Source organism: Hemicordylus capensis, chromosome 2 (genome assembly GCF_027244095.1).
Source record: "Hemicordylus capensis ecotype Gifberg chromosome 2, rHemCap1.1.pri, whole genome shotgun sequence".
Taxonomy (NCBI): Eukaryota; Metazoa; Chordata; class Lepidosauria; order Squamata; family Cordylidae; genus Hemicordylus; species Hemicordylus capensis.
Window position 1 is genome coordinate 367,778,056 of NC_069658.1, and position 22,756 is coordinate 367,800,811.

General features: G+C 43.1%; 1 protein-coding gene and 2 long non-coding RNA genes across 7 annotated transcripts in view; 1 reads left to right on the plus strand and 2 right to left on the minus strand.

The window, feature by feature from the left end:
• Window positions 1-6,215: 6,215 nt before the first annotated feature.
• LOC128344566 (uncharacterized) lies at window positions 6,216-7,410 on the minus strand. The gene is made up of 2 exons (XR_008315918.1): window positions 7,251-7,410; window positions 6,216-6,463 (listed from the first exon to the last, which is right to left on the minus strand). It is a non-coding gene; the product is annotated as an uncharacterized LOC128344566 (long non-coding RNA).
• Window positions 7,411-9,293: 1,883 nt separating this feature from the next.
• The window catches only part of LOC128344565 (uncharacterized), a 30,736-nt gene continuing 17,273 nt past the window's right edge, over window positions 9,294-22,756 (plus strand). For both annotated transcript variants that reach the window (XR_008315917.1, XR_008315916.1), the window contains exons 1-2: window positions 9,294-9,430; window positions 12,509-12,958. This is a non-coding gene — a long non-coding RNA (uncharacterized LOC128344565). The remainder of the gene's footprint in view (window positions 9,431-12,508; window positions 12,959-22,756) is intronic.
• Window positions 13,806-22,756, minus strand: part of DOCK2 (dedicator of cytokinesis 2) — a 422,720-nt gene continuing 413,769 nt past the window's right edge. For all 4 annotated transcript variants that reach the window (XM_053294951.1, XM_053294952.1, XM_053294953.1 and 1 more), the window contains 3 exons: window positions 20,235-20,355; window positions 17,879-18,018; window positions 13,806-15,342 (listed from right to left, as the gene is read on the minus strand). In XM_053294951.1, coding sequence (XP_053150926.1) covers window positions 15,298-15,342; window positions 17,879-18,018; window positions 20,235-20,355 — 306 coding nt within the window. In that variant the 3' untranslated portion in view covers window positions 13,806-15,297. The remainder of the gene's footprint in view (window positions 15,343-17,878; window positions 18,019-20,234; window positions 20,356-22,756) is intronic.

A 22,756-nucleotide genomic window follows, 5' to 3' on the forward strand; every position in this document is an offset into this window, starting at 1 on the left:
GCCTTCATGCCTCGTTATCCGCGGTTCTGTTTTCTGTGATTGTAGCAGAGAACAAAACACCCATGGATAATGAGGTCTACATGTATTAAGGTGCTCTGACAGTTGTACTGCCAAGTTTCAACCAGGAGTTGTATGCTGTACTTTCCAGTTCCCTTGTACAGCAGAAGACAAAGCAGTCCGCAGGGCAACCAGCCTACGCCTGCTGTGTGGTCTACCTGAAGTTCTGCTCATTACACAGCCAAGAAAAAAAAAGGCAAGCCACAAGACTAGAGGCTCGATATCCTAAAGAAGATATCAAGCAAGGAAACACAGCAGGGAAATAAAATCAATCAATCAATCACCAAGAAAACAAGAGGGGAAGGAGAAGCCAAGTCTGCTAGGGCTGGAAATCTCCTAGCGTTTGATTTCCGGCTGACTGGAAATGTTTGTGTCTTTGACAAAGGAGAAGTCTGAGTGGGGGATTCATTCCGGGTGAGGGCCCTAGCTTGTGGGAGGGCTCACATTCCAGAGCTGAGTCAGGTTGACTGCTGGTGTTGAATACAAGGCTCGGACCAGAGGAGATTTGCTCCCAGGAGTTTTGCAGGAGTTTAGCGGGAGATTGTTGGGAAACTCTCTGGGTAGTAGTGCCCCCAGGGACAAGTAGCGCCCCTTCATCACAGGGGAGACACCCAATGCAAGAATAAGGTGAGTACTATACAAGTCTTGTAATTGTCTTGGAGGACAAAACTAAAAACCAATAATTAGCTGACAACTGTACCCAGTATCTAGCTGCAAATCCCATATACTCTAAATACCCAATAAAACTAGTTATACAGGTAGAATGCCAGCAGGGGAGGGGCTGCTTCCCAGTGTATTGCACAGAGGGTTGCATGTATGTTTATCTGCCTGAGGGGCAGAAGTCATGGGTGTGCAATCGGTGCAAATTGCTCTTGGCTCTCAGGGAACAAGTTTGTTTCCTTGAAGCCAAGGTAGCTAACCTGGAGAAGCTCAAGGAGGCAGAGAGGTGTTTGGATAAGACCCTCAGGAATGTGGTAGAGGCATCCCACTCTCAGGCTGACAGCATTTCTGTTGTCATGGAGAATGAGGGTCTCAGGGAAGGAGGACGTCACTCTGAGAAAAAGGAAGTACTCCCTTAGCAGGGACCCCTTCCTTGGTTGATGCACCCATATCCTCTCACACAGAGGATACTCCTCCAGGTGTTGGGGGCCTCTTAGTAGTGGGTCATTCGATCATTAGGGGCACAGAGAGATGGGTCTGTGACCTGTGTGTAGACCACATGCTTACTTGCCTGCCTGGTGCAAAGGTTGCAGACATCACGCTACGTTTAGGTAGGAAGTGCTGAGGAGGAGTCATCTGATGTGGTGCACATTGGCACCAATGATGTTGGGAAATGCAGGGAAGCATTTTCTGAAGTGCTACCTGTTACATGTGCAGGGACAGTGAGACAGGCAGAGCTGAGGGGTCTCAATGTGTAGATGAGACAGTGATGCCAGCAGGAAGGGTTTAGATTCGTTAGGCATTGGGATACATTTTGGGGATAGCAAACCCTATACAAAAGCCTGTACCACTTGAACCAAGATGGGACCAAACTGCTGGCACTTAAAATCAAGAAGGCCGCAGGACAGCTTTTAAAATGATGCCTGGGGGATTGCCAGCAGAAACTGGGTGGTATCTGCTTCAGCCAACAAAACCCCATAAGGTTTAAGGGCAAAAATGTTTTGGATTAACCAGAAGGGGACAGAGTAGAGCCAGGAGCTGAGCAGAGGGAAACACAGGACAGCTTGCAAAATAGGTCAAAAGATGGTAAGGGAGATAGCCTACACCAACACCAGGCAGGTGAGCTACCCGGTATATAGGTGTCTATATAACAATGCCAGAAGCCTCCAAGCCAAGATGGGTGAGCTGGAATGCTTGGTTACTAATGAAAGCATATATATAGTGGGTGCAGGGGCGTAACTACTATTAGGCAAGGGGAGGTGGCTGCCTAGGGGCCCCCCACGCCTCGAGGCCCCCCCAGAGGCAAGTCACATGACTATATATTGTGAAGTAGGAACATAGGAACATAGGAAGCTGCCATATACTGAGTCAGACCATTGGTCTATCTAGCTCAGTATTGTCTTCACAGACTGGCATTGGCTTCTCCAAGGTTGCAGGCAGAAATCTCTGTCAGCCCTATCTTGGAGAAGCCAGGGAGGGAACATGAAACCACCTGCTCTTCCCAGTGCGGCTTCACCCCCTGAGGGGAATATCTTGCAGTGCTCACACATCAAGTCTCCCATTCAGAAGCAACCAGGGCAGACCCTGCTTAGCTATGGGGACAAGTCATGCTTGCTACCACAAGACCAGCTCTCCTCTCCATAGTAAGTGTGTGTGTGTATCAGTGAGGGGCCCATTTTAAAATTTTGTCTCTGGGCCCACTCCAGCCTTGTTACGCCCCTGAGTGGGTGTAACAGAAACCTGGTGGAATGGTGAGAACCAGTGGGACATGATTGTTCCTGGATATAAACTCTATAGAAGGGACAGGGAGGGTAGGGTTGGGGAGGAGTGGCACTGTATATCGAAGAAGGGATAGATAGAAAGCCTAGGTGGATTGGAGTCCTCCACAGAATCATTATGGGTAAGATTACAAGGAATAAAAGGAAATGTGTTTCTAGGGATGTGCTCTCACCCTCCATATCAAAGCGCTGAGAGTGACCTGGAGCTAGAAAAAGAGAGGCATCAAAAAGAGATAGGACAGTGATAATGGGTGACTTCAACTACCCACATATAGAGTCTATTCTCACAACCAGCAAAAATGGGGCTAGGAGAGCCTAGCCTGATTTTTGCTGGTCATGCTAACCCCTGGGCTCGCAGGCAAGCCCTGTGGTTTACAAGCGCATAACCTGCTTAATTGCCCCTGCCCTTAGCCGAGGTTAGCTGAGCGAGCGCTTCACTAACACCGTCTTTGTGCTTGTGTGTTACCACGGCACAGCTCTGTGCTATGGCAACTCACGAGTAGACCCCTGACCAGGAGGCTAAAAAGCAGCCTTCTGGCTCAGAGGTCTCTCCAGTATGCCCTGAGTGCTCATTCAGGGCATGCCCTTCGGCCCGCAATCCCCGCAGCCCCTGCTGGCTCCATAACGGAGCCAGCAGTCGTGTGGGTGGCCGCCCAGGGCTGCTTCCCTGCTCATGTGCGGGGAGAGTGGGCTAAACCCACTCTCCCCGCTAACCCCCCCCCCAGGTGGCTCCGACTGATCATGGGAACCACCTCATAGACCTCATAAATTCACCTCATAAATACACATTAAGGTAATGACAGAGAGTCCAAATTTCTAGATGTGCTAAATGACTGTGCCTTAGAACAGTTAGTCACTGAACCAGCCAGAGTGATGGCGACTTTGGACTTAATCCTGAGTGGTGCCCAGGACCTGGTGCAAGATGTCAGAGTTGCGGAGCCATTGGAAAGCAGTGACCATAGTATGATCCAATTCAGCATATATGCGAGTAGAGAATTGTCAAGGAAGTCCAACACAGATGTATTGGACTTCAGGAGAGGAAACTTCTCAAAAATGAGGGGACTGGTAAGAAGGAAGTTGAAAGGGAAAATCAGGAGAGTCAGATCACTCTAGGAAGCATGGGACTTATTTAAAACCACAGTACTAGAAGCACAGTTGGAATATATACCAAGAAGGAGGAAAGGTACCACCAAGTTCAGGAGGATGCCAGCGTGGCTAACAAGTAGAGTCAGGGAAGCTATAAAAGGGAAGAAGACTTCCTTCAAAAAATGGAAGTCCTGCCCAAATGAAGAGACCAGGAAGGAACATAAACTCTGGCAAAAGAAATGCAAGGACACAATAATGGATGCAAGGAGACAGTTTTGAGGATCACCTTGGAGAAGAGTCAACTAAGGGGAGATGTGATCGAGGTGTATAAAATTATGCATGGAGTGGAGAGGGTGGACGGAGAGAATTTTTTCTCCCTCTCACATAACACTAGAACCAGGGGTCACCCCATGAAACTGAAGGTCGGGAGATTTAGGACCGACAAGAGGAAGTACTTTTTCACACAGTGCATAATTATATCAATGTGAGATACATTAATATAATACATTGATAAGAATGTGACATACACACCTTCATTTATACCCTGAGTTAATATTTGGATTAATATTCAATACTATTAAATTGCTATGGGTCTCCATTTTATATTTGAAAAAAGTAGTGGCCAGGTTTTGTTTTGTTTTTTTAAAAAACCCTACAATTTCTATAGTTCTTTGATTTTCAGAGGCCCATGGTATATAATTGCAAATTTCCCAACTTTTTGCAACTCCTCTGATACAGCCCACAAACTCTCTAGGAAGAACCTGCTTGGATTGGTTAAATAAATATATACATAGTAAAGTTTAAGAAAAGAGCTGAAGGTACCACAGGGGTTAAAGTGACACAGATTTAGTTTTAGGTAACTTCAGAGAGCAGAGAGCCCAAGGGTTGGCGAATGCACTAATTCATATTAGTTGACAACCTAATTAACTGTCATTGATCTAGAAATTATTAGGAAAGAATTTATGACTAGGAAAAATGTTTTAGATCTACTACTGTTAGGAATCCTTTTTACTTTTCAACTGTAGTGATTCAAACAAGTCAATAGCATTGGCTGGTTTATTATAGAATATTAAATTATAAATCTTATCCACGTTGGCTCCAAGGGCACAGTTTAGGACTTGAATTAAATGAACCTAGTACCCGGTTTGAATCCCTTCTGGTATGTTTCCCAGGCTATGTTTCCCAGACTATGGGAAACACTTTTATTGGGCAGCAGTGATATAGCAAGATGCTGAAAGGCATCATTTCATAATGTGTGGGAGATGGCAATGGTAAACCCCTCCTGTATTCTACCAAAGACAACCACAGGGCTCTGTGGGCACCAAGTGTCAACATCAATTCAATGGCACACTTTACTTACTTAGTATTCATCAACTAGAAAACAGAGCACAGCACAGTCCACCAAAAATTAGTTATAGTAAGTCCCTTTAAGCACTTGACTTTGCACTAATTCCACTGGTTTGCGTGGGATTAAGTTATGCCTATCTTTTGCTGGATTGAACATTAAACATCAATTATCACTAGTAAGTCTGATTTACTGATTCCACCCCCCAAAAAAGTTGTTTTTATCACACACAAAGTGTGAGCTCAATAAAATGTAATATATTCACTGAATAAAACCCCAGATATTTGACAAAACATCAAAGGTTCTTTGGCTGCCCTCTGTAATTGTGAGCCTCTCATGCATTAATCCATTGATACTTGGTGATCAACTTTCCATTAAAAGTTATGAATACATTATTTATACCATTTGGGGCGGTGGGGTAGGGGGAATGCGCCAAGGCTGATTATTGTACCTAACAATGCATTTCATGCATATTATCATGCAGGTCTGCCCACTGGTCCCATACTTAATATATCTTGCAGATCTCTTTCTCCTCTACCTCTTTGCAGTGGAGCAATGTTTTTATGTAGTGCTATCACCTGAATTTAAACTATACCCTAAGTATTATAAAGCATCATCTTCTAGGAATCTTATATTACATAACACACTGTTCTACAGGTTGGAGCAAAAATCCCCCCGCTGCCTCGGACAACTCCCCAAAAGAGGGGAGAAGGTAAGTGTAAAAACAAAATTGATCAAAAATAAATAAATAACTAAAAATTCTTGAACTGTCCCCCACAGGCCGAACAAAAATGGGGATGGGGTTTAAGGGGGTGCCAGAACAAATAGGCCCAGTCCGGTTCGGTTCCAGTTCGGACTCAAACCAAAATGGACCAGCTGGTTCCATGCATACCACCAACTGGGAGGGTCAGAGAGGGAGAGATGTCAATTTCCAGATTTCTTTCTGTAAGTAAAATGCTTAGAATGACATATACCAAATTTCAGGACTCTCCTCCTAAAAAATACATATGAATTTCAATACTTCTATGTCAGTCTAATTATCTACAGTAATATATATCTTTAGCAAGGTAGATGAGAAATAAACAAATAAAATAGATGCTTGAGGCCTGTTGTGGAGTCTCCATTTGGACCTGAGTTTGGAATCTAAACTCCTCTTTTTTGCTTAGGTGCTTTCTGCAGAGGTGCTTGGCATGGATTGACTCCTGTCTGAGAGAAAATAGTCCAGGAATAGGACAGTGAGTAGCACTGGCACTAGGAATAATCCAGAAAGTCAAAAGAGGAACAGGAAGCATGGTAAATGCACTTTATTCGTCAGAGGGTCTGACAAAGGCTTCCTAGTGACTGGCAGCAGCTCTTGAAGCTCTTCTCCAGCTCTGATACCTGAGAACCTTGCAGCTAGAAATTGATCCTAGGAGCTTCTGAATGCAAAGTGTATGTTCTGCACACCAAATTCCTTAGATTTATGACACACAGTGTGAAGAAGTCCTCACTTTTCTCCATCCTAAACCTCCTGCCAATCAGCTTCATTGGATGACCCCTGCAATGAAAATGAGGCAAATAAAAATGAGGAAAGGACAGGTTGCATGGAAGGTGTTGTTAATTCTCTTTCTTTTGTTCTAGATTGTTGCCAACTTTGCTGAGGCAGAGGAGCAGCTGAGGGAGCAAGGGCCCAACAACCTCCCTACCCAAAGGAAACTAGCTGTACAGAGAGGCCTCCAAAGCTAATTTTCCAGTATGCCCCAACATTTCTAGAACTGGCCCTGCTGCCTAGTCTCTCCAGAACTCATTTTCCACACTCTGTGCATTCCTGCATGAAGGAGCCTAATGGCCCAGTTCCTCCAGGACCTGCACTAACACCACAGGGGCCAACAGATCTCAGGAATTCCCCTCTAGGATATGCCTGGCATCCCCACAAATCCCCATCTCTTGTATGGCTCCTGTTTAGGACCCTGGTGCATCTTTTTGTTTCCTTTAACACCCCATTGCCTTCCTATTGGAAGTGTCAATGGTAACCATTAACATGGGAAGCCAACCTGGCCTCTTTTTCAACCAATAAGTTAACTATCCCAAATCCTTGGGAAGAGGGCGGTTCTGATAACTCATCCTGGAACCTGCCAGTTTCCTTGCAATTCAGTTAACCCAGACCAAGTAATAATAGAGGGCAACCATCCTTTCTATGGCCCTCAGAAGTCTTTTACATCTTCCTCCCGCCTTCCCATCCTGAGTGTGTGTGATGAGGTATATGTATGTGCCAACCAGGCTATTTTTAACCAGAAAAGGGAAAAGGAGATTATCTCTATTTCCTAGAACAGGGGTGAACAAACCTTTGGGCTGGAGTACTTCCACATACTTGAAAGAATTTGAATGGTGAGCCACTGCTGCCACTTCTTCCTCTTCCTCCTGTTCGCTGCCGCCGCCACCACTGCCTCTACTGCCTCCTCTTCCTGCTGCTAATGTCAGAGAGCTGCCGCTGTTGGACTCCTCCTCTCCACCACTTTTGCCTGCGCAGCTGCTTCTGCAGCAGCCAGATAGGGCTTCTGTGGCATGCTGTAATGAAGCCACCAAAGAGGTGGCATCATTAGAATAAGCTGCAGTAGCCCTAGCTGGCTTCTGCACAAGCAGCCATGCAGGAAAAAGGCCACAGCAGTGGTGGTGGGGAAGGGGAGGAGGAGGAGGAGGAGGGTGGGGGATGGCAGCCAGGTTATGCGAGCCATAGTTTGACCAACTCTGTCCTAGAAGAAAGGATGCAAAGCCAACTCTTCCCAGAATAATTCTTCTATTTACCAACAGAAAGCTGGAGAAGGGACCAGCTTTTTTCCATGGGGAGAGCAGTCCCTTCCTCCCCAGAATAAAAAGAGCCCCCATATGGACCCTTGACTTATAGGTCAACCACAACACCACACCTTATGAAAAAGGATATTTGCCCTATTGTATCTATGAGAGGCAATAAGAAGAGTGATGCCTCTTGTTTTCTGAAGCCATAGGAGAAAGAGAAACAAAAGAGACATCTCTCACATTTCTGATCACAATCCACGCTCTTATGAGAGTGTATAATATGATCAGAGGTTTTATAGTAAGCCGAGGAGCAAGCTCTGTTGACTAAGGGAATATTTTTGACCAATTTTTCTTTCCAAAGGGTACTTGAGCAATATACCTTTAAATCTAAGCAAGTTTTAGCCACCTGTGCCTAAGCCACCTTCTCCGATTGCAGAATTCCCCAGAATTCCAAAATGGTCCTCCATTTCACCAGTGGCACTCATGTGCAAGCCAAGGACGGCCACTGATTCTGGTTCACAGATCCAGAAGCTACTGCTTCTTCTTTGTTTACATAGCTCTGCCCCAAACTAGCTCTGCAGCGGGGAAAGCCAGCTAGCAGCCATCCCAGCTGAGAATGAAACCATTTCTCCCCGACCTTTCCTAAACTGTAGGGATGTGCGAAATGTTTCGGGTACAAAACATTTTGTACTCGAAATGGGCTGTTTCTGGTGTTTTGTAGACAAAACAAAACGGCCATTTTCCAAATCCAAAAGTTTTGTATACAAAACAAAACGTCCCTTTTTTGGCTACAAAATGTTTTGTTGTTTCCGACCTCCATTTTGTGGCGCTCTCTGAGTCAGTCTCCATTTTGTGTTTGACATCTCTTTGAATTTCTTGCCCTTCCAGCCTTCCAATCGGTGACCTAAAGCATGCGCTGACCTGCTGATGATTCCCTCCTTGTTCCCCATTGGCTCTTTTGCCTCTTGCCACTCTTTACTGACCCCACATTGGCCAGGGGAATGGTTGAAGAAGGGGCAAGGGTGGGGGGAGTTCAAGGAGGGGTTTTCAATTCATTCAACAAGTTAGTTACTCATTCACCATTCTGCCTTTCTGTCTCATGAACTAGTTTGCATTGCATGGCATGCCTCAAGTTGCCATGATGATGCCATGCCATTGCCTATGCCTGCCTGCCTTGTTGCCAACCTGAGCCCAGCCTGCCAGCCTGCTATGGCTACTGCATGCCAGCCTGGGAATGGATTTATCTGCTGCATTGCTTTTATGTTCCAGAATTTTTTTCACCCCCTTGAGAGATGTCATACCATTGCCTATGCCTGCCTTGTTGACAGCCTGAGCCCAGCCCAGGCGCGTAACAATGATAGGGCAAGGGGAGACAGTTGTCTGGGGGCCCCACTGCCTGGAGGGGCACCCCAGAGACACCTCACGTGACTCCCCATTGCCCCCTGCCCAGCCCCATAGCCTCTCAGCCACTTGCCCTCTTCGCCGTCTCTCCTGCTTGTTCTGCTGGCCCGCAATCGAAGCAGCAGACAAGCTGCCAAGAGCTCCTTTTCTCCCGCCTCTCAGCTGATCGGCGGGTGGGTGGGGCTTCCACGGAGGCCTCCGTGTAGGCCGCAGTGAAGCCTGAACTCGAGTAGGGCCCAAGCCAGCCAGGAAGGAGGAGGCAGCCAGAGTGTTCTCTGCAGCAGAAGATCCCTTGCTGCACTGCTTAACCCAGACCAGCATTTGCCAGGTAGAGTGTGAACTCCTTTTTGTGGTTACCTTTCCCGCCCCCCCCCCCCCCCCCATATATAGGGATCTGCTTGCCATAGGGCTTGGATATGGGGGGGGGGAGGAGGGACCGAGAAGTCTCTGAATATTTATTTTGAAACAGCTTGGAAAATTTGCTGACTTAAAAAAAACTATCTAAAAAGTCCTATAAGTGGCTTGTTTCATGGCAGAAAATTGCAAAAACTTCTGGAACAGTATTTTATTAATTTTATTTATTCATTCATTCATTCATAAATGCACTTATGTTCAAGTTGTTTTGCAACCCAGAAGGTCTGAGTGAGAACTGGGAAGCATGTGTGGTGCTTTTATTTTATTTTTCTTGTGTGTGAACTGCTCCCCAATAACTTGCAGGGACTTCAGGGTCAATCTGGCCAACATGTGAATGCAGCACCTCCATTCCAGAGGAGATGTGTCTTAAAGGGCTTTAAAAGCCTCCTGTGAAAAACCTCCTGCAATCAAACTTGACTGAATTTGTTCAGAATTCTGAGAAAACAAACATAGGCTCACCCTGCATGGTTGAAAGTCTCCTTTGCTAATCTGCAGCGAGGGAGCCATTTTAATAATTCATCTTTCTAGTGTGTTCTAGGCATTAAAAGTAATACAAATGTATAGTACTCAATGTATATCACTATATATTGTGATGTGTGTGTGTGTATTCAGTGAAATGTATTTGCAGGCAGCATACTTATTTTGGAATATCAGACTTAAATCCTTGGGGGCCTGGGGTGTGCGGAGGCCCTGGACTTTGGGGGGGGGGGCCCATTTTAAAATCTTGTCTCTGGGCCCACTCCAACCTTGCTACGCCCCTGGCCCAGCCTGTAGATTCTCTGGTAGCATATGAGATTTTCAACAACAAATCATGAATCCACTCTCCTATGCTACTAGATAATCTACACTCAAAGCATCTCAGAAACAACAGAACCCAGCACCTGATGGGTCAGCAACCCATGGGGGTGGTTGGTATCCTATGTGCTCTATACCACTCGCTCTGGGCCACCCCAGTGCCCCCCAAGTGCAGTTATGGGGCTGCTGAAACCTCCATCATTCCCTATGGGGAAGAACCTTAAAGAGACGTAAACTCCATTAAAACTTTAAAAACCAGCCCTCTGCCCAATTCCTTTGAAATAATTCTGGCAGCTTCCTTGTCCCCACTGAGCACTACCTACTCTGCTCTGGGCCACCCCCTTTCCCCCCAATACTTTTCCTGAAACCTCCATTATTCCCTATGGGAAAAATCTCAAACTTCAAAAATTCACCAAATATCAGCCCTTTGTCCAATTCCTCTGAAATGTGGGTGGTAGCTTCCACCCATTAGGCATGACCACTCCCACTCACTAGTTTTGCTCCGGGGCCATTTTTTACAATCCAAAACATTTCAGATTCGGATTTTGCAATTTCAAACAAAGAACAAAATGTTTCAGATAGGCTGCTTTTGAAACAAAGAGCAAAATGGGGGTGTTTTGGATTCAGGCCAGAAAAAACAAAACACACAACCCTACTAAACTATATACCCGAGCCTGTTCAGGCTTCTTTCCCACTCTGCTCCACTAGCTTTTCAAGAGATCCCGATGGGGCCAATCTACTTTTTCTCCCTGATCTTGGTTGGGCTCCCTCATTTGCTCCCTTCCCTGCTCCCTTCTCTGACTCAAACAAGCCTGCTTGTTTCTCCTCTCCAATTTTGTCTGTCTGCATTTGTCCCCATCTCCCTCTGCTTCTTGCTCTGCCAACCAATCTCAGTCATGCTTTCTCCCCAGGTCTACCTGTTTGCGTGTCTACCAACACATTTGTGTTTTGCATCTGGATTTCTCTCTGTTGCCTCCTGTTTTACCACCCTCTCCCCATTTCCCTTTCCCCACTCTTTAGTGCACACATGTAACTAATTAGCAGATCACACACATAACTAGGTAGTATTGTATATACAGCAAAGAATCTACATACACATCAAAGCACCCACATATCTAAGGTTAAGTAGTAGTGCCCAAGAACATATTTGATTGAAACTGCTTTGGTTGCCCTGTGGGATAACCTGTGCAGAGACAGAGACAGGTGGAATGCAACTCTGTTAATTTACTTGGACTTCTTAGTGACCATGGTATCCAATTGGATAGGCTGGCTGAGTTGAGTGTGGGAAGCAGATTGAAAGGGTGGTCAGCTTAGGCATATTAGCTTAACATGGCATCATCTATTTCCAAGCAAGGTTCAGGGGACGCAGTGTGGAAGAAAGAAGCTGTGCCAACACAACAAAGACTGCTGCCTCCTCAAGGAGCGATGAACTGCCATCACGCCAACACAGCTTGTTTCTAATTCAATGTGAATATTTTAACAGCTATGATAAGTGATATGGTTGTTCAGAGACACCTAACAACCACGTTTACTAAACAATGAATATTAAGCACTAAATAGTGCTTACAGCATGGAAAGTTAACTTTAAAAATTAACCCAAAAACATATTCATTCTACACTTCATAGTGCTAGATGATTCACCATGTGTGTGAAAATGCAGTATGTGTTACAGGCTCTGTTCTGCTGTATCAAACTATAAGTATGAGATCATCCTTCAAATGCAAATGAAAAATATGATGTTTAGCAGAAAGGATAGCAGGGGCTGCAGAACATCTTTCTATTGCCACTCAGTAGGGCACTTGAGGATTAGAAGAGTGAGTTTAGGTGCTATATAAACAACAGCTAGTAGTAACTAGTATCTGGGAGTGATAAGTTAGGAACATAGGAGGCTGCCTTATACTGTGACAGACCGTTGGTCCATCTAGCTCAATATTGTCTACATAGACTGACAGCGGCTTCTCCAAAGTTGCAGACAGGAGTCTCTCTCAGTCCTATCTTGGAGATGCCAGGGAGCAAACTTGGAACCTTCTTCCCAGAGCGGCCCCATCCCCTGAAGGGAATATCTTATAGTGCTCACACATGTCTCCCATTCAAATGCAAACCAGGTCAGACTCTGCTTAGCAAAGGGGACAATTAATGCTTACTACCGCAAGACCAGAAACCATTTAATAGATTTTATTTTTATTTGTTCCTCTAGGCCATGTATACCAGTGTATAAATATACTTGAGAATAGCCACCGTAACCAACACCTTGAATCTGTGGATTTGTGCCATTGGTATCTGTTCTCCTTTTTGCATGTTTGTGGGACATGAACACAGATCAGCAGAATAATATATGAACACTGGAAGCTGCCTTAATTTGAATCAGACTATTGTTCCATCTAGCTCAATATTGTCTACACCAGCTGAGAGACACCCCAGGGTTTCTGGCAGGGATCTTTCCCAGCTCTACCTGAATATTTCAAGGACTGAACATAGGACCTTCTGCATGAAAAACGTTCTTTATGACTGAGCTGTGGGATCCTCCCCAAAGGAATATTTCAACCAAACTATGAGAGACAAATATGCCAGTTCAAGTGGCAACCTGGCGTATCTACTCCCAAGTAAATGTACTTGAAGTAAATCAGTACTTGACATTTATCTGTAGGTAAGTATACTGGCTTGTCTTTTTCAGTTGTCAAATTGCTTCTTGCAATGCCTATCAAGCCATCCTATTAAAGGAGTACTAACTTTTCTAGGACAAATCTTGGAAGACCAGCCCTCCAAAAATATATCTCCTGGAAGAAGTGGAGTAGCGTGCATCTCTCTTATTTGGCATATATACAATATATCTTGTAAAAAAATATCTCATTCATGGAGATGAGATTTCAGAAACTTGGGAAGATTCTCTCTTTTCTAGGAATGTCCTGATAAGTTGATGGCATTCTATTAGTAGCACATGGCTCAGGTATTTGGGAAGCAGCATGGCTTCTTCCAGATGCTGCTTTCATTACGTAATAATTGCATTTCTATGTCTGTTCCAGCTGCAATGGCCTCCAAACAAAGGACCTGTATCAGTGACTGCTGCTGAGTCCAGGCTTAAGTAGCACAGAAACTTCTGATGTGGGTCTAATACCACAATCCACAGGGGATGAGTAGTGCTTGATCCCAGTCCCTGCAGTACCACTGAGGCCAGTTATTAGGAGTTAAGTGGCCTTTTAGGCTCCATGAAATATAAATATAAGATTCAACAAGCAAGCCAGCAAGCTACTAAGAATGCTATTTTAAAACATTATGTTGGGTACACTTTACTAAATCAGTCCATAGCAACCCGGAAGTGCACAAGCAAATGGATATTTTGACATGATTATATGGCAAAACTTCAAAGTAAGTTCAGATATGCATTGCTTGCTTCTTAAAAAAGGAGAGGTTTTCAAAGTCCACGTTGTAGAATTACATCTATTGTCAGTACGAGATTAATACATGATGGATTTGGAGAAATGTGAGGAAGATGATTCAGAGCAAATGGGAGAAAACATTTAATATTTGATTACAGGAACTGCATAATATAGAGATACAGTATAGGAAGAGAATAAGAGCTTTTTCATACAGATAACTTTAGAAAAATCTGTTTAAAATGCATAAGGGCAAACTATGCTTTTGAAAAAAATGCAAACATATGGTGAAACAGCTCATGGTCTTTGACTGTTCTCATGAAATTAAGTTACACCTCTTGGTTATGATTTCAACCCATCTTTAAACTACATTGGACATTTACATGAAAAAATTATCAGATCAGTGAGCTCACAGACAATGCTTCACTGAAACCCAGTTCTCAAGGTCAGCCTTGTTTATGCGTGGCGCAGCACAGAAACAAGCATGCATCTGCCACCATGCTTATATCAGAAAGTGGTGTGACTTCTTGGCATGTTGCATTTTCTATGTTATGTTTAGTGGTGTGTGGTATGTGGTGCGTTATGACCTGTCACAACAATTAATTTATTATGTACTATAACAGAAAGTGTAAATATAATGTAGGAGTATTGCAAAAATTAGGCTAACTAAATATCACCTATAACACACTAGGGTCATTCACACGACTTCTTATCTGAACTGTGAGGAGGCAGGCTACCATCTGCCACCCAACAGGTGATCAAATGAAGAAGAAAACCTTGCTGATCGCACACCCTGGGCGGTGATCATCATTCTGCTGGCTGGAGGGGGAAAATGTACTCTGGGTCCTCCATGGACATAGAATGCAGCGTGTGCAATGGAGCAACTGCTTTTAGCATTGCAGCACTCCAGTCCACACGACTGCTCTTTGTGTCGTGGTTTGCTGCTATAATGGTGGCAGGCCGGTAAGGAGCCTAGGAACCCAGAGGCAATCATCCACACGATCACCCTCAGTAAAACCCTGGGTAGGACGACAGGATTGGAGCATGTGTGGATGCCATGTGTATGCTGGCACCATGCGGGGGTACTTGGGGGTACATGGTACCTGGCCCTGCTCCATGCAGGAAGCTGCATGGGGCAGTGGAGAGCAGGTAACCCTGCACCACTCTCAAAAGGTGCTCGAACCATGCTTTGAAACGTGCTTCAGGCACTTCCCTAAACTCAGGCAGCTTGTGTTGTGTGAATAGCCTTAGTATGTTCGATGCACGGTGGCAGCTGTGTCCTGGCTCTAGTGCTGCTCTGTACACATAGGATTGCCAGAATATTGAGCTTGTGAACTGGCCTCCCAAATGAACAAGTATTCCTTTATTTTATATAACTTGTGTGGCACCTTAGGTTGTAGATTTGGGAATATAACACTAAATATCTTAATTACAATTATACATTATTTAAAAGAGCAGATTTACAGATTGTACAAGTGATTTGTACGCATTTTCAAACTTCCCTTAAAACAGTTTACATCTTCCTGTTTAGAATCGTTTTCCCACTTGCAAAGAATTTCTCTCTCTTCCACATTACAGAACTGATCCATAGCTCTTTGAACACGTGGGATTCTCACTGGCCAGTGTGTTTCACATCTTCAGACTGTTTGGATTTGTACTGCATATAAGAAGACAAGAATGCTAGATGTCAACAAATAGCTTTTCCCTGCAGCCTTGCTGTTAGTGCATAAAATAGCTGTATGCTAGATACAACAAATAACCCAGAACCTATGTAAAAACTCAGCAGTTATTGGGCCTGGTCTGGTTTTTATCTAGCAAAATTTCTTAATGCTTTTGCCCCTACTTAAATGCCAACTCCTCTGTAATGCTGTGATGGATGGCGAGAGTACTGTTTTTAGTAGTGCTATGAATGCCTCTCATGGAGGAGCTGCAACCACATATGGCAACTTCAAGTAACAGTATCACAATATCTGTTCAGGATCAAAACATCTCCCTACCATCTACAACACTGAAGAAAGGGAAGGCTTAGATAAGTCACTTTGTGACTGTACTGAGGATCAGTTGTGTGGTGGAAATTTTCCAGAAGCCTCCCCCATCGCTCCCCTCCCTCGAATAGCACCAAGGTGTGAGATGATACTGTAGTCAGAAAACTTGAGGCATTTAAGTGTGTGCTTAAAAGTGCCATTTGCTTAAGGGCATCATTTGGCATTTAAGTGTGTGCTTAAGGGCATCACTTCACCACTATAAATACCAGTAGCCTCTGTATTTCAAGCTAGTATAGTAAAGAAGAAAATACAATCTCCAAAACCAGTAATGCTATAAGGCAGGCTTTGAGAGCTCAGATTCTTATCAGCTTTAAATAGATGTATGCTGTAAGCCAGCACAGTTCAAACTGTGTGTGTATTGCTTTAAAAACGGAGGTTTGCTTTCACTGAACTTGATGAACGTTTTGCCGAGAGCCGCTCAGGAAATGCGGCATTGTTACCATCTTTACAAATGTCTACAGGAAGACCTTTTCTTTGGTTTGAGGCTCAGAACTTCCTCCTCAGTTGGGAATTGCTGGGAATTAGTATTTAGTAATCCAAAACCCTTCAGTTTAAGATGAAAGTTAAAATGCTTTACATTTTCACTTGTGCGCTAAAAAGAATGGAAATTGCAGGTTGCCCATCTTAACTTCCGTGCCATATAAGCTTAAAGATTTTGTACATGGTATATGATGATGGCTTTAGAAATGAGGCTCCATACACCCACACTCTGCCTTTATCAGAGAGGCATCAGTCAGAAATTCATCAGGGGCATCTCTAGGAAATGCTTAGGAAAACGGTACCTATTAAATCATGGATTTAATGCTTAGATGCCCAATGTCCAACTGAAAGACCAAGGCAAAGTGAGGGTGGATGTAGTGGTGTCTCTTGTCCTCTAGTTGATGTGTGCACTATTTCAGAGGGATTGGGTGGATACTTTTGACTTTATAAGCAACAGAATGTTCAGAGCTTATAATGGTGGAATGTTGAAAACACCCATCTTAACTATACTGGCACAACTGTGCTATTATAATTTGTGTAGGTACAATGCTCCAGTATAATTAGCCAAGTGTTTTAGATTAAAGTACTTCAGGTTAACTGCAGGGCAATACATTATAAAGTAGCATATGTGTACCCAGTACCTTGCCTAGTATCATACTCTGGACAGGAAAATGCCCTGTTGGTATTGCTAATGTGAGCTGTAGATGATCACCTCATATGAAATTTAATCATCATCATCATCATCATCCCAGTGGTAACTGGCACGCTGGGTGCAGTTCCAAAAGACCTTGAAGAGCACCTCAACACCATAGGGGCCACAGAAATCACCATCAGCCAATTACAAAAAGCAGCTTTACTGGGAACAGACTATATTCTGCGAAGATATCTATAACAACAGCAACAACATTGACAATAAAATTCAGACATCCCAGGTCCTTGGGAAGGACTCGATGTCTGGATAAAACAAACCAGTCAATAACACCTGTCCGACTGTGTAAATAAATATTATAATAATAAAACCTTAAAGCTTTTAAATGTTGCTGCAAGACTTGAAATACAAATCATGCCAAGGGAATACATGATGGTCAAATGAGATGTCCTGTGTGTTAACTTAATATACAAATTGCTCTGTTGAAATATGCTGTGCATACAGACTAGGCAAATATAAAAATGCAACAAGATCTCTTTTTCAAAAGGTTTTCTCAGGCTGTGCCTTCTCTGCTCATGTCCGTGTTTTCAATGAGCCAGGCAGAGGTGACGTTACAAATTCTGCTTTGAAAATCAGGAATAGGCTAGAGCAGCGATTCATGAGCAACTGCACCCCTAGGCTCCCCAGATCCCACTATTCAACAGCGCCTCATGTTCAGCTCTTCTTCTGTCCTACAGCACAGTATGGATGACTATGCTGAATATCAACCTGCAGCATCAATGTTAAACCAATCAACAGATTTGCAGCTGTGCAGATCTAGCCATTGCTGAGCAAAGATACAGGTTTTGAGAATGTGGACTTCCTGTGCTATGAAGGCCTGTTCCTCTAATCTCTATTTTCCTGCTATTTCCCCCTTGACACTTTATTGTTCATTTTAGCTCCCAGCAGGTTCCCCCCTACACACACATAAAAGTGACATTGTCTTTTCTTTTTATAGCAATTGAAATACTATCACTTACTATTTTGAAGAGTTGGTTCACTTTCTTCTTCTTTAGAGTTTTCCTGTCTAGTTCCAAGATGGGAGGGATGCTTGCCTGGCTCATCCTCTGGGGTACAACTGGTTCCTCGAGTGCCGGGTAGCAGACAGACATAGTCAGCCCTTTCAAACAGCATAAGCATTTGTTATAAAACAGGGACCAAATCAATTAATTCCCAAACACAAATCAGATTGTTTACATACAGAAATGGGAGCATTAAATGAAATCAGCCTTCCTGTGGCTTACAATTAAACAGTGCAAACTGACACCAAATTCAAATTTTATCTGCATTATTGTATTTTATTTCGCAGGAAGTATGAGGAGTGACACAAATTCTCAACTTAAGAACTGTACTGTTAGTAACTAAGGGCTAGCTCTCACAGAGGCAATAAACCTGTGTCTGGACTGTACCCCTTTAAACTGCAGGGAGGCGCTCACATGATGGAATGCTCCTCCTTTATGCAAAAATTATTTTCCCATGTAATGCCCTATTGCATGTTATATTCCACACATGTGCAATCTGCTCATATTGTATGCATCTACAGATCTGTACACATGTACTATCCACACATGTTCAACTTATGCTTAGTAGTACTTCTTTAGCTGGCATTTGCAGGCATGGGGGGGAGGCAGCAGATGTACCCAAGTTCACTTTTAAAATGAACATACATACAGTCATTCACTCACTAAAATATATGTGTATACAGGCACCTGTATGCACATATAAAGGTCGTTCACACAAGCAAAATTACCATCTTGGGTAGGGCTGAGGGGAAGGAGCCTGTCTGCCTTCCCCCCACATGATCTAGAGCCCAAATGAACGCTGGGGCGGTGAGTGGCACAGTGAGGAAGAGACGTTGGGCAGGATGCGCAGCCTGAAGGAAGCCCACTGTGAGCAGTGTGGTGCATTGAGGAACTTCCTCCTGCTGGGCCATTCCTTCCACCCAGTTCACACGACTGGGCAATGAGGTGGAAGGATGTGTGCATGTCCTTCTACCTCACTTTTAACCCAGGTAGAAAACCCAGGCTACCTGGCTGAGGAGTGCCAGGATCAGGTTCTCATGGCCAACTCTAACTGGGTAGGGTTGCCCTAGCCTGGATAGAGCTGGTCATGAGAATGACCTCGAAATGACCTCAGAACAACTTCATATCACATTTTATCTGATGTCTAATACATCAGAGAAATGGATTCTAGCCTAGCCTTCTTCCTGACATTTTTTAAAACTAGGCTTAAGAACTGGGAAGCAACATTGCCACTGTGAGGAAACCTGACAAAAATAGATGCCTTGATGCCTTCTTCTGTTTCTATCCAAGGGAAGATTTCCTCTCAGAAGGCATTTTTCATGATGAATTATCCCAATGCAGAATGAAATGCCAGGGTAGATGGTTCCAGATCTAGATAGATCTAGAGCTTCTTCTAGATCCTCATTGAGGAAGTGGGTTTTGTTTTTTCCATTCTGAAGGCAGAATGACTATCATCTAAGGATTTCTGTTCAAGATGTATGTACAATGATCAGTTCACTTGATCAGTTTCACTGTGAGAGTCTCTGTGGAAGCACTTAGAAAAAAAATGTTTGGTTCTCAAGGGCTTGCCCTAGCCCAAATCAAGAATATTGACACTGTGCCTTTCTGTTTCAAAGAATGCTGCAAGGTTTATACATTTTCCAGTTTGCTGGATATTTGGGTTCTGTAAATCTGGAAGTGAGATAGTCAGGCATGATTCATTCAAGACAAGAGTACGGAATGGATGCACATGGCAAGTACAGGAGCAGAATGCCTGGCTCCAATATGTATCAGGGTGGATTCTTTCTCTGTAAATATATTCCTATAAACCTTTTCCTTGATTACTAAATACCTGCTTTCTTTACAAGCTTCCTGCAATGTTCTTTTTAGGACCATCATCACCTTCTTTTTGTCCCTGTCCCTTAATTCTTTATTGCAGGTGCTTGTACTGAAATGTTAAAGTATTATTCCAAGGGCTGACTTGGTACGTGTGCATGTGTATATGCATATGTACTTGAGTTTGTCACTTCTATGACATTTTTAAGGGCCAGAGGAACAGTGATCTCTACATTTTTTAATGTTTAGATCTCTACATTTTTTAATGTTTAGATTTATTATGCATAATAAACTAACTGAGACTTGGTTATCAAAATATATGATCTAGGTCTATAAGGCACTTAATATATTCCTATAGCATCTAAGCATTATTCTATCCAACAAAACTTTAGTTCTAGAAGATAACTTTTAAAAACACACACAGAAAGAGTCATTTTTTTAAAAAATGAATGCAGACAAAAAGTGCAGAGCTTTAATTCTCTTATCATAATTGGCTTACCTGGTATAGTTGGCATGGAACGGCTGGCAAAACTCATTTGCTTGAGAACAGATGTTTTCTGAGGTACAGCCAGATGTTCGGAAAGGTTGGTGTCACTCATAAATTCATATTTTCTTGACAGCTGTGTGGTAACAAAAACAAACTGCTACAGCTCTAAGGCTCAGAAAAAGTGAATTATCCCATTTTAACAGTTGTTACAAAAGAATACACATGAGGTAAAATTATTATAGCCAGATTGTGTACCTGGTGTTGACAAACCTCCCCCAGCCCAACACAATTATTTCATAGGACTGTTCATGAAGTATGGTTCCTCACAAACAATATTGCTCTTGGCTAGCCCATGGAGAATGTAAAAAACCCTAATTTAATAAGTAAAAGATCAGTAAAACTAAGGAGTCATTTTATTGACCAAATAATGCTATCTAGAGCCACTGAAATCAATGGGAGTTTTTCTGTTGAAAAACAGAATGTGAACTATGCTCTAAGAGTGCAGTCCACTGGGAACTTTTTCTACAAGTTTTCTTGAAGCTGGAGACTTGCTGAAGTGCACAGATGAAGAAGTGTGTAGGAAAGTGGAGAAGGTTGTACTTTACCAACTAAGGAAAACCACTTCCACTTCCATTTACACTTTTAAATTATCCTCTTGTAACAATTGTTCATATTTATAAAAAGAGCTTTTTTCATGAAGACTGCAATTCTATGCATACTTTCCTTGGAAGTAAATCCCATTGAACATAGTGGGACTTACTCATGATTAAACATGTCTCAGATTGCACTGCATGTCTACTAATTCACCTAGTGGTGCTCTTTGGACTGGACTTCCAGGCAGAGGCCCAGTCCCCCGCAGGCCTGGGAGGCCTCTAAATGCTCGCTGGGGGTGGGGTGGGGCTCCAAATGCTGAGCATGCAAAATGTGATGTATTTCTGCAAGTCAGTGGGAAGTATCTAATTCCAAATATCTTCTAAAAATAAAAAAGAGTTTTCAGCTTTCCCTGAGCATGTTCTGGTGTAAAAGAACAGTGCATTGCAGCTTATCTGGTGGTGGCAGTGACGGTAGTGGCGGGTGGAGGGGGGCAGTACCAAAAGGCCTTTAGGTCCAGGCTCCAAAATTACCTAGGTGCACACCTGAATTCATCTTGAATGCGTTCAGTGAACTACTTGTGGACTGGTTATAAAGAAAATGTTGTTGGATATTATTTGTTTGGAAGAGATAAATGTTGCTTATCTGTAAATTCCCATTTTTGAGTGCCAAAGCTTCTCAAGCAAATTCAGAAATATTTGTTATGGATTTGGAACAGTTACGTTTTAAAACACAATATGGTATATCACAAGGAAATAAAAACCACTCTAAAAAAGTGGTACTCACTATATGGATCTTGGAGAAAGCTGAAATTAGGCAGCTTTGTCTGAATTTGTTTCATGAGAATCCAACAGCAGAAAGTTAAGAAAGGGCCACAGAGTTATAGGGAGTAATCAGAAATATAAGTTGTTGTGGTTTCAAAAGGTCATGTAACTAAATTTTTATACTCACTCCTGTATCCTATGTTTCTTTGTTCAGCCATAGTGTGGTCAGGAGGCCCACACAGCTTCCACATCTCTTTGGGAAGCACAATTTGGGTTTTAGCAATTTATCCTGCCATGGTCTCTAAAAACAGAATTCTAAATTCTGATCTCGACAGGCACAAGAACACCTACAGAACTTTTAAAATTATGTGTTTTGCATTTTGTGTGACCACAAAAGGGATCCAATTTACCTTTGGTGTGAGTAATGAATTAGGCTCATGACCTTTTGATAGGTTCTTAAACAGCTTATGTTCTGGGAAATAGCTCTGTGTACTTTGTAACAATTCTTCCATAGGATTGGTTATTCAATCTCATTTTTATTTATCTCTGCTTCTGGATAACTAACTAAATAAGGCAAGGCTTCTATATTGAACTACTCTGCTTTTCTTTTTCTTTCTTTTCTTTTTTTGCCTTAATGACATTGCTTTTCTAAAAAAATACTAAAAAAACATTTGGTTCCCAGGGATGATGTTATAAAAATTGTGCAGTGCATGTTATGTAACTCAGGCTGATGATATATTAGTGTGATCAAAATGCTCAAATGATAGATGGCACAAAAAGGTGCCAATGATGTAGTCTTCAACTTGGCACTGTTTATAGCACACAGTTTGCAAATTTGCAATGTCCTAACAAGATTTTTTTTCTTTAACAAGATTCACAACTAGCATAGCTTATTCCCCTTGAAAGTACCCCAGCTGGAAAAGACCACAAAAACACAGCCAGCTGCTTCTCCCTGGATCACTAGTACAACTTCCTACCAAACAGTCCATCTGCCCTTGGTCAGGCACCAAAAAATCTGGGAATCAGGTGGGCCTGATTCCCAGCTTCTGTAATTGTAAATAAGAGCTATGCTGCTTCCTTTGCATGTGCCCCATTGGAGCATGGCATATTCCATTATTTACTCAAGTGACCTGGTTGCTGCATCTTGGAATAAAACAAGGGAGCTTTTGGTTTGGCATT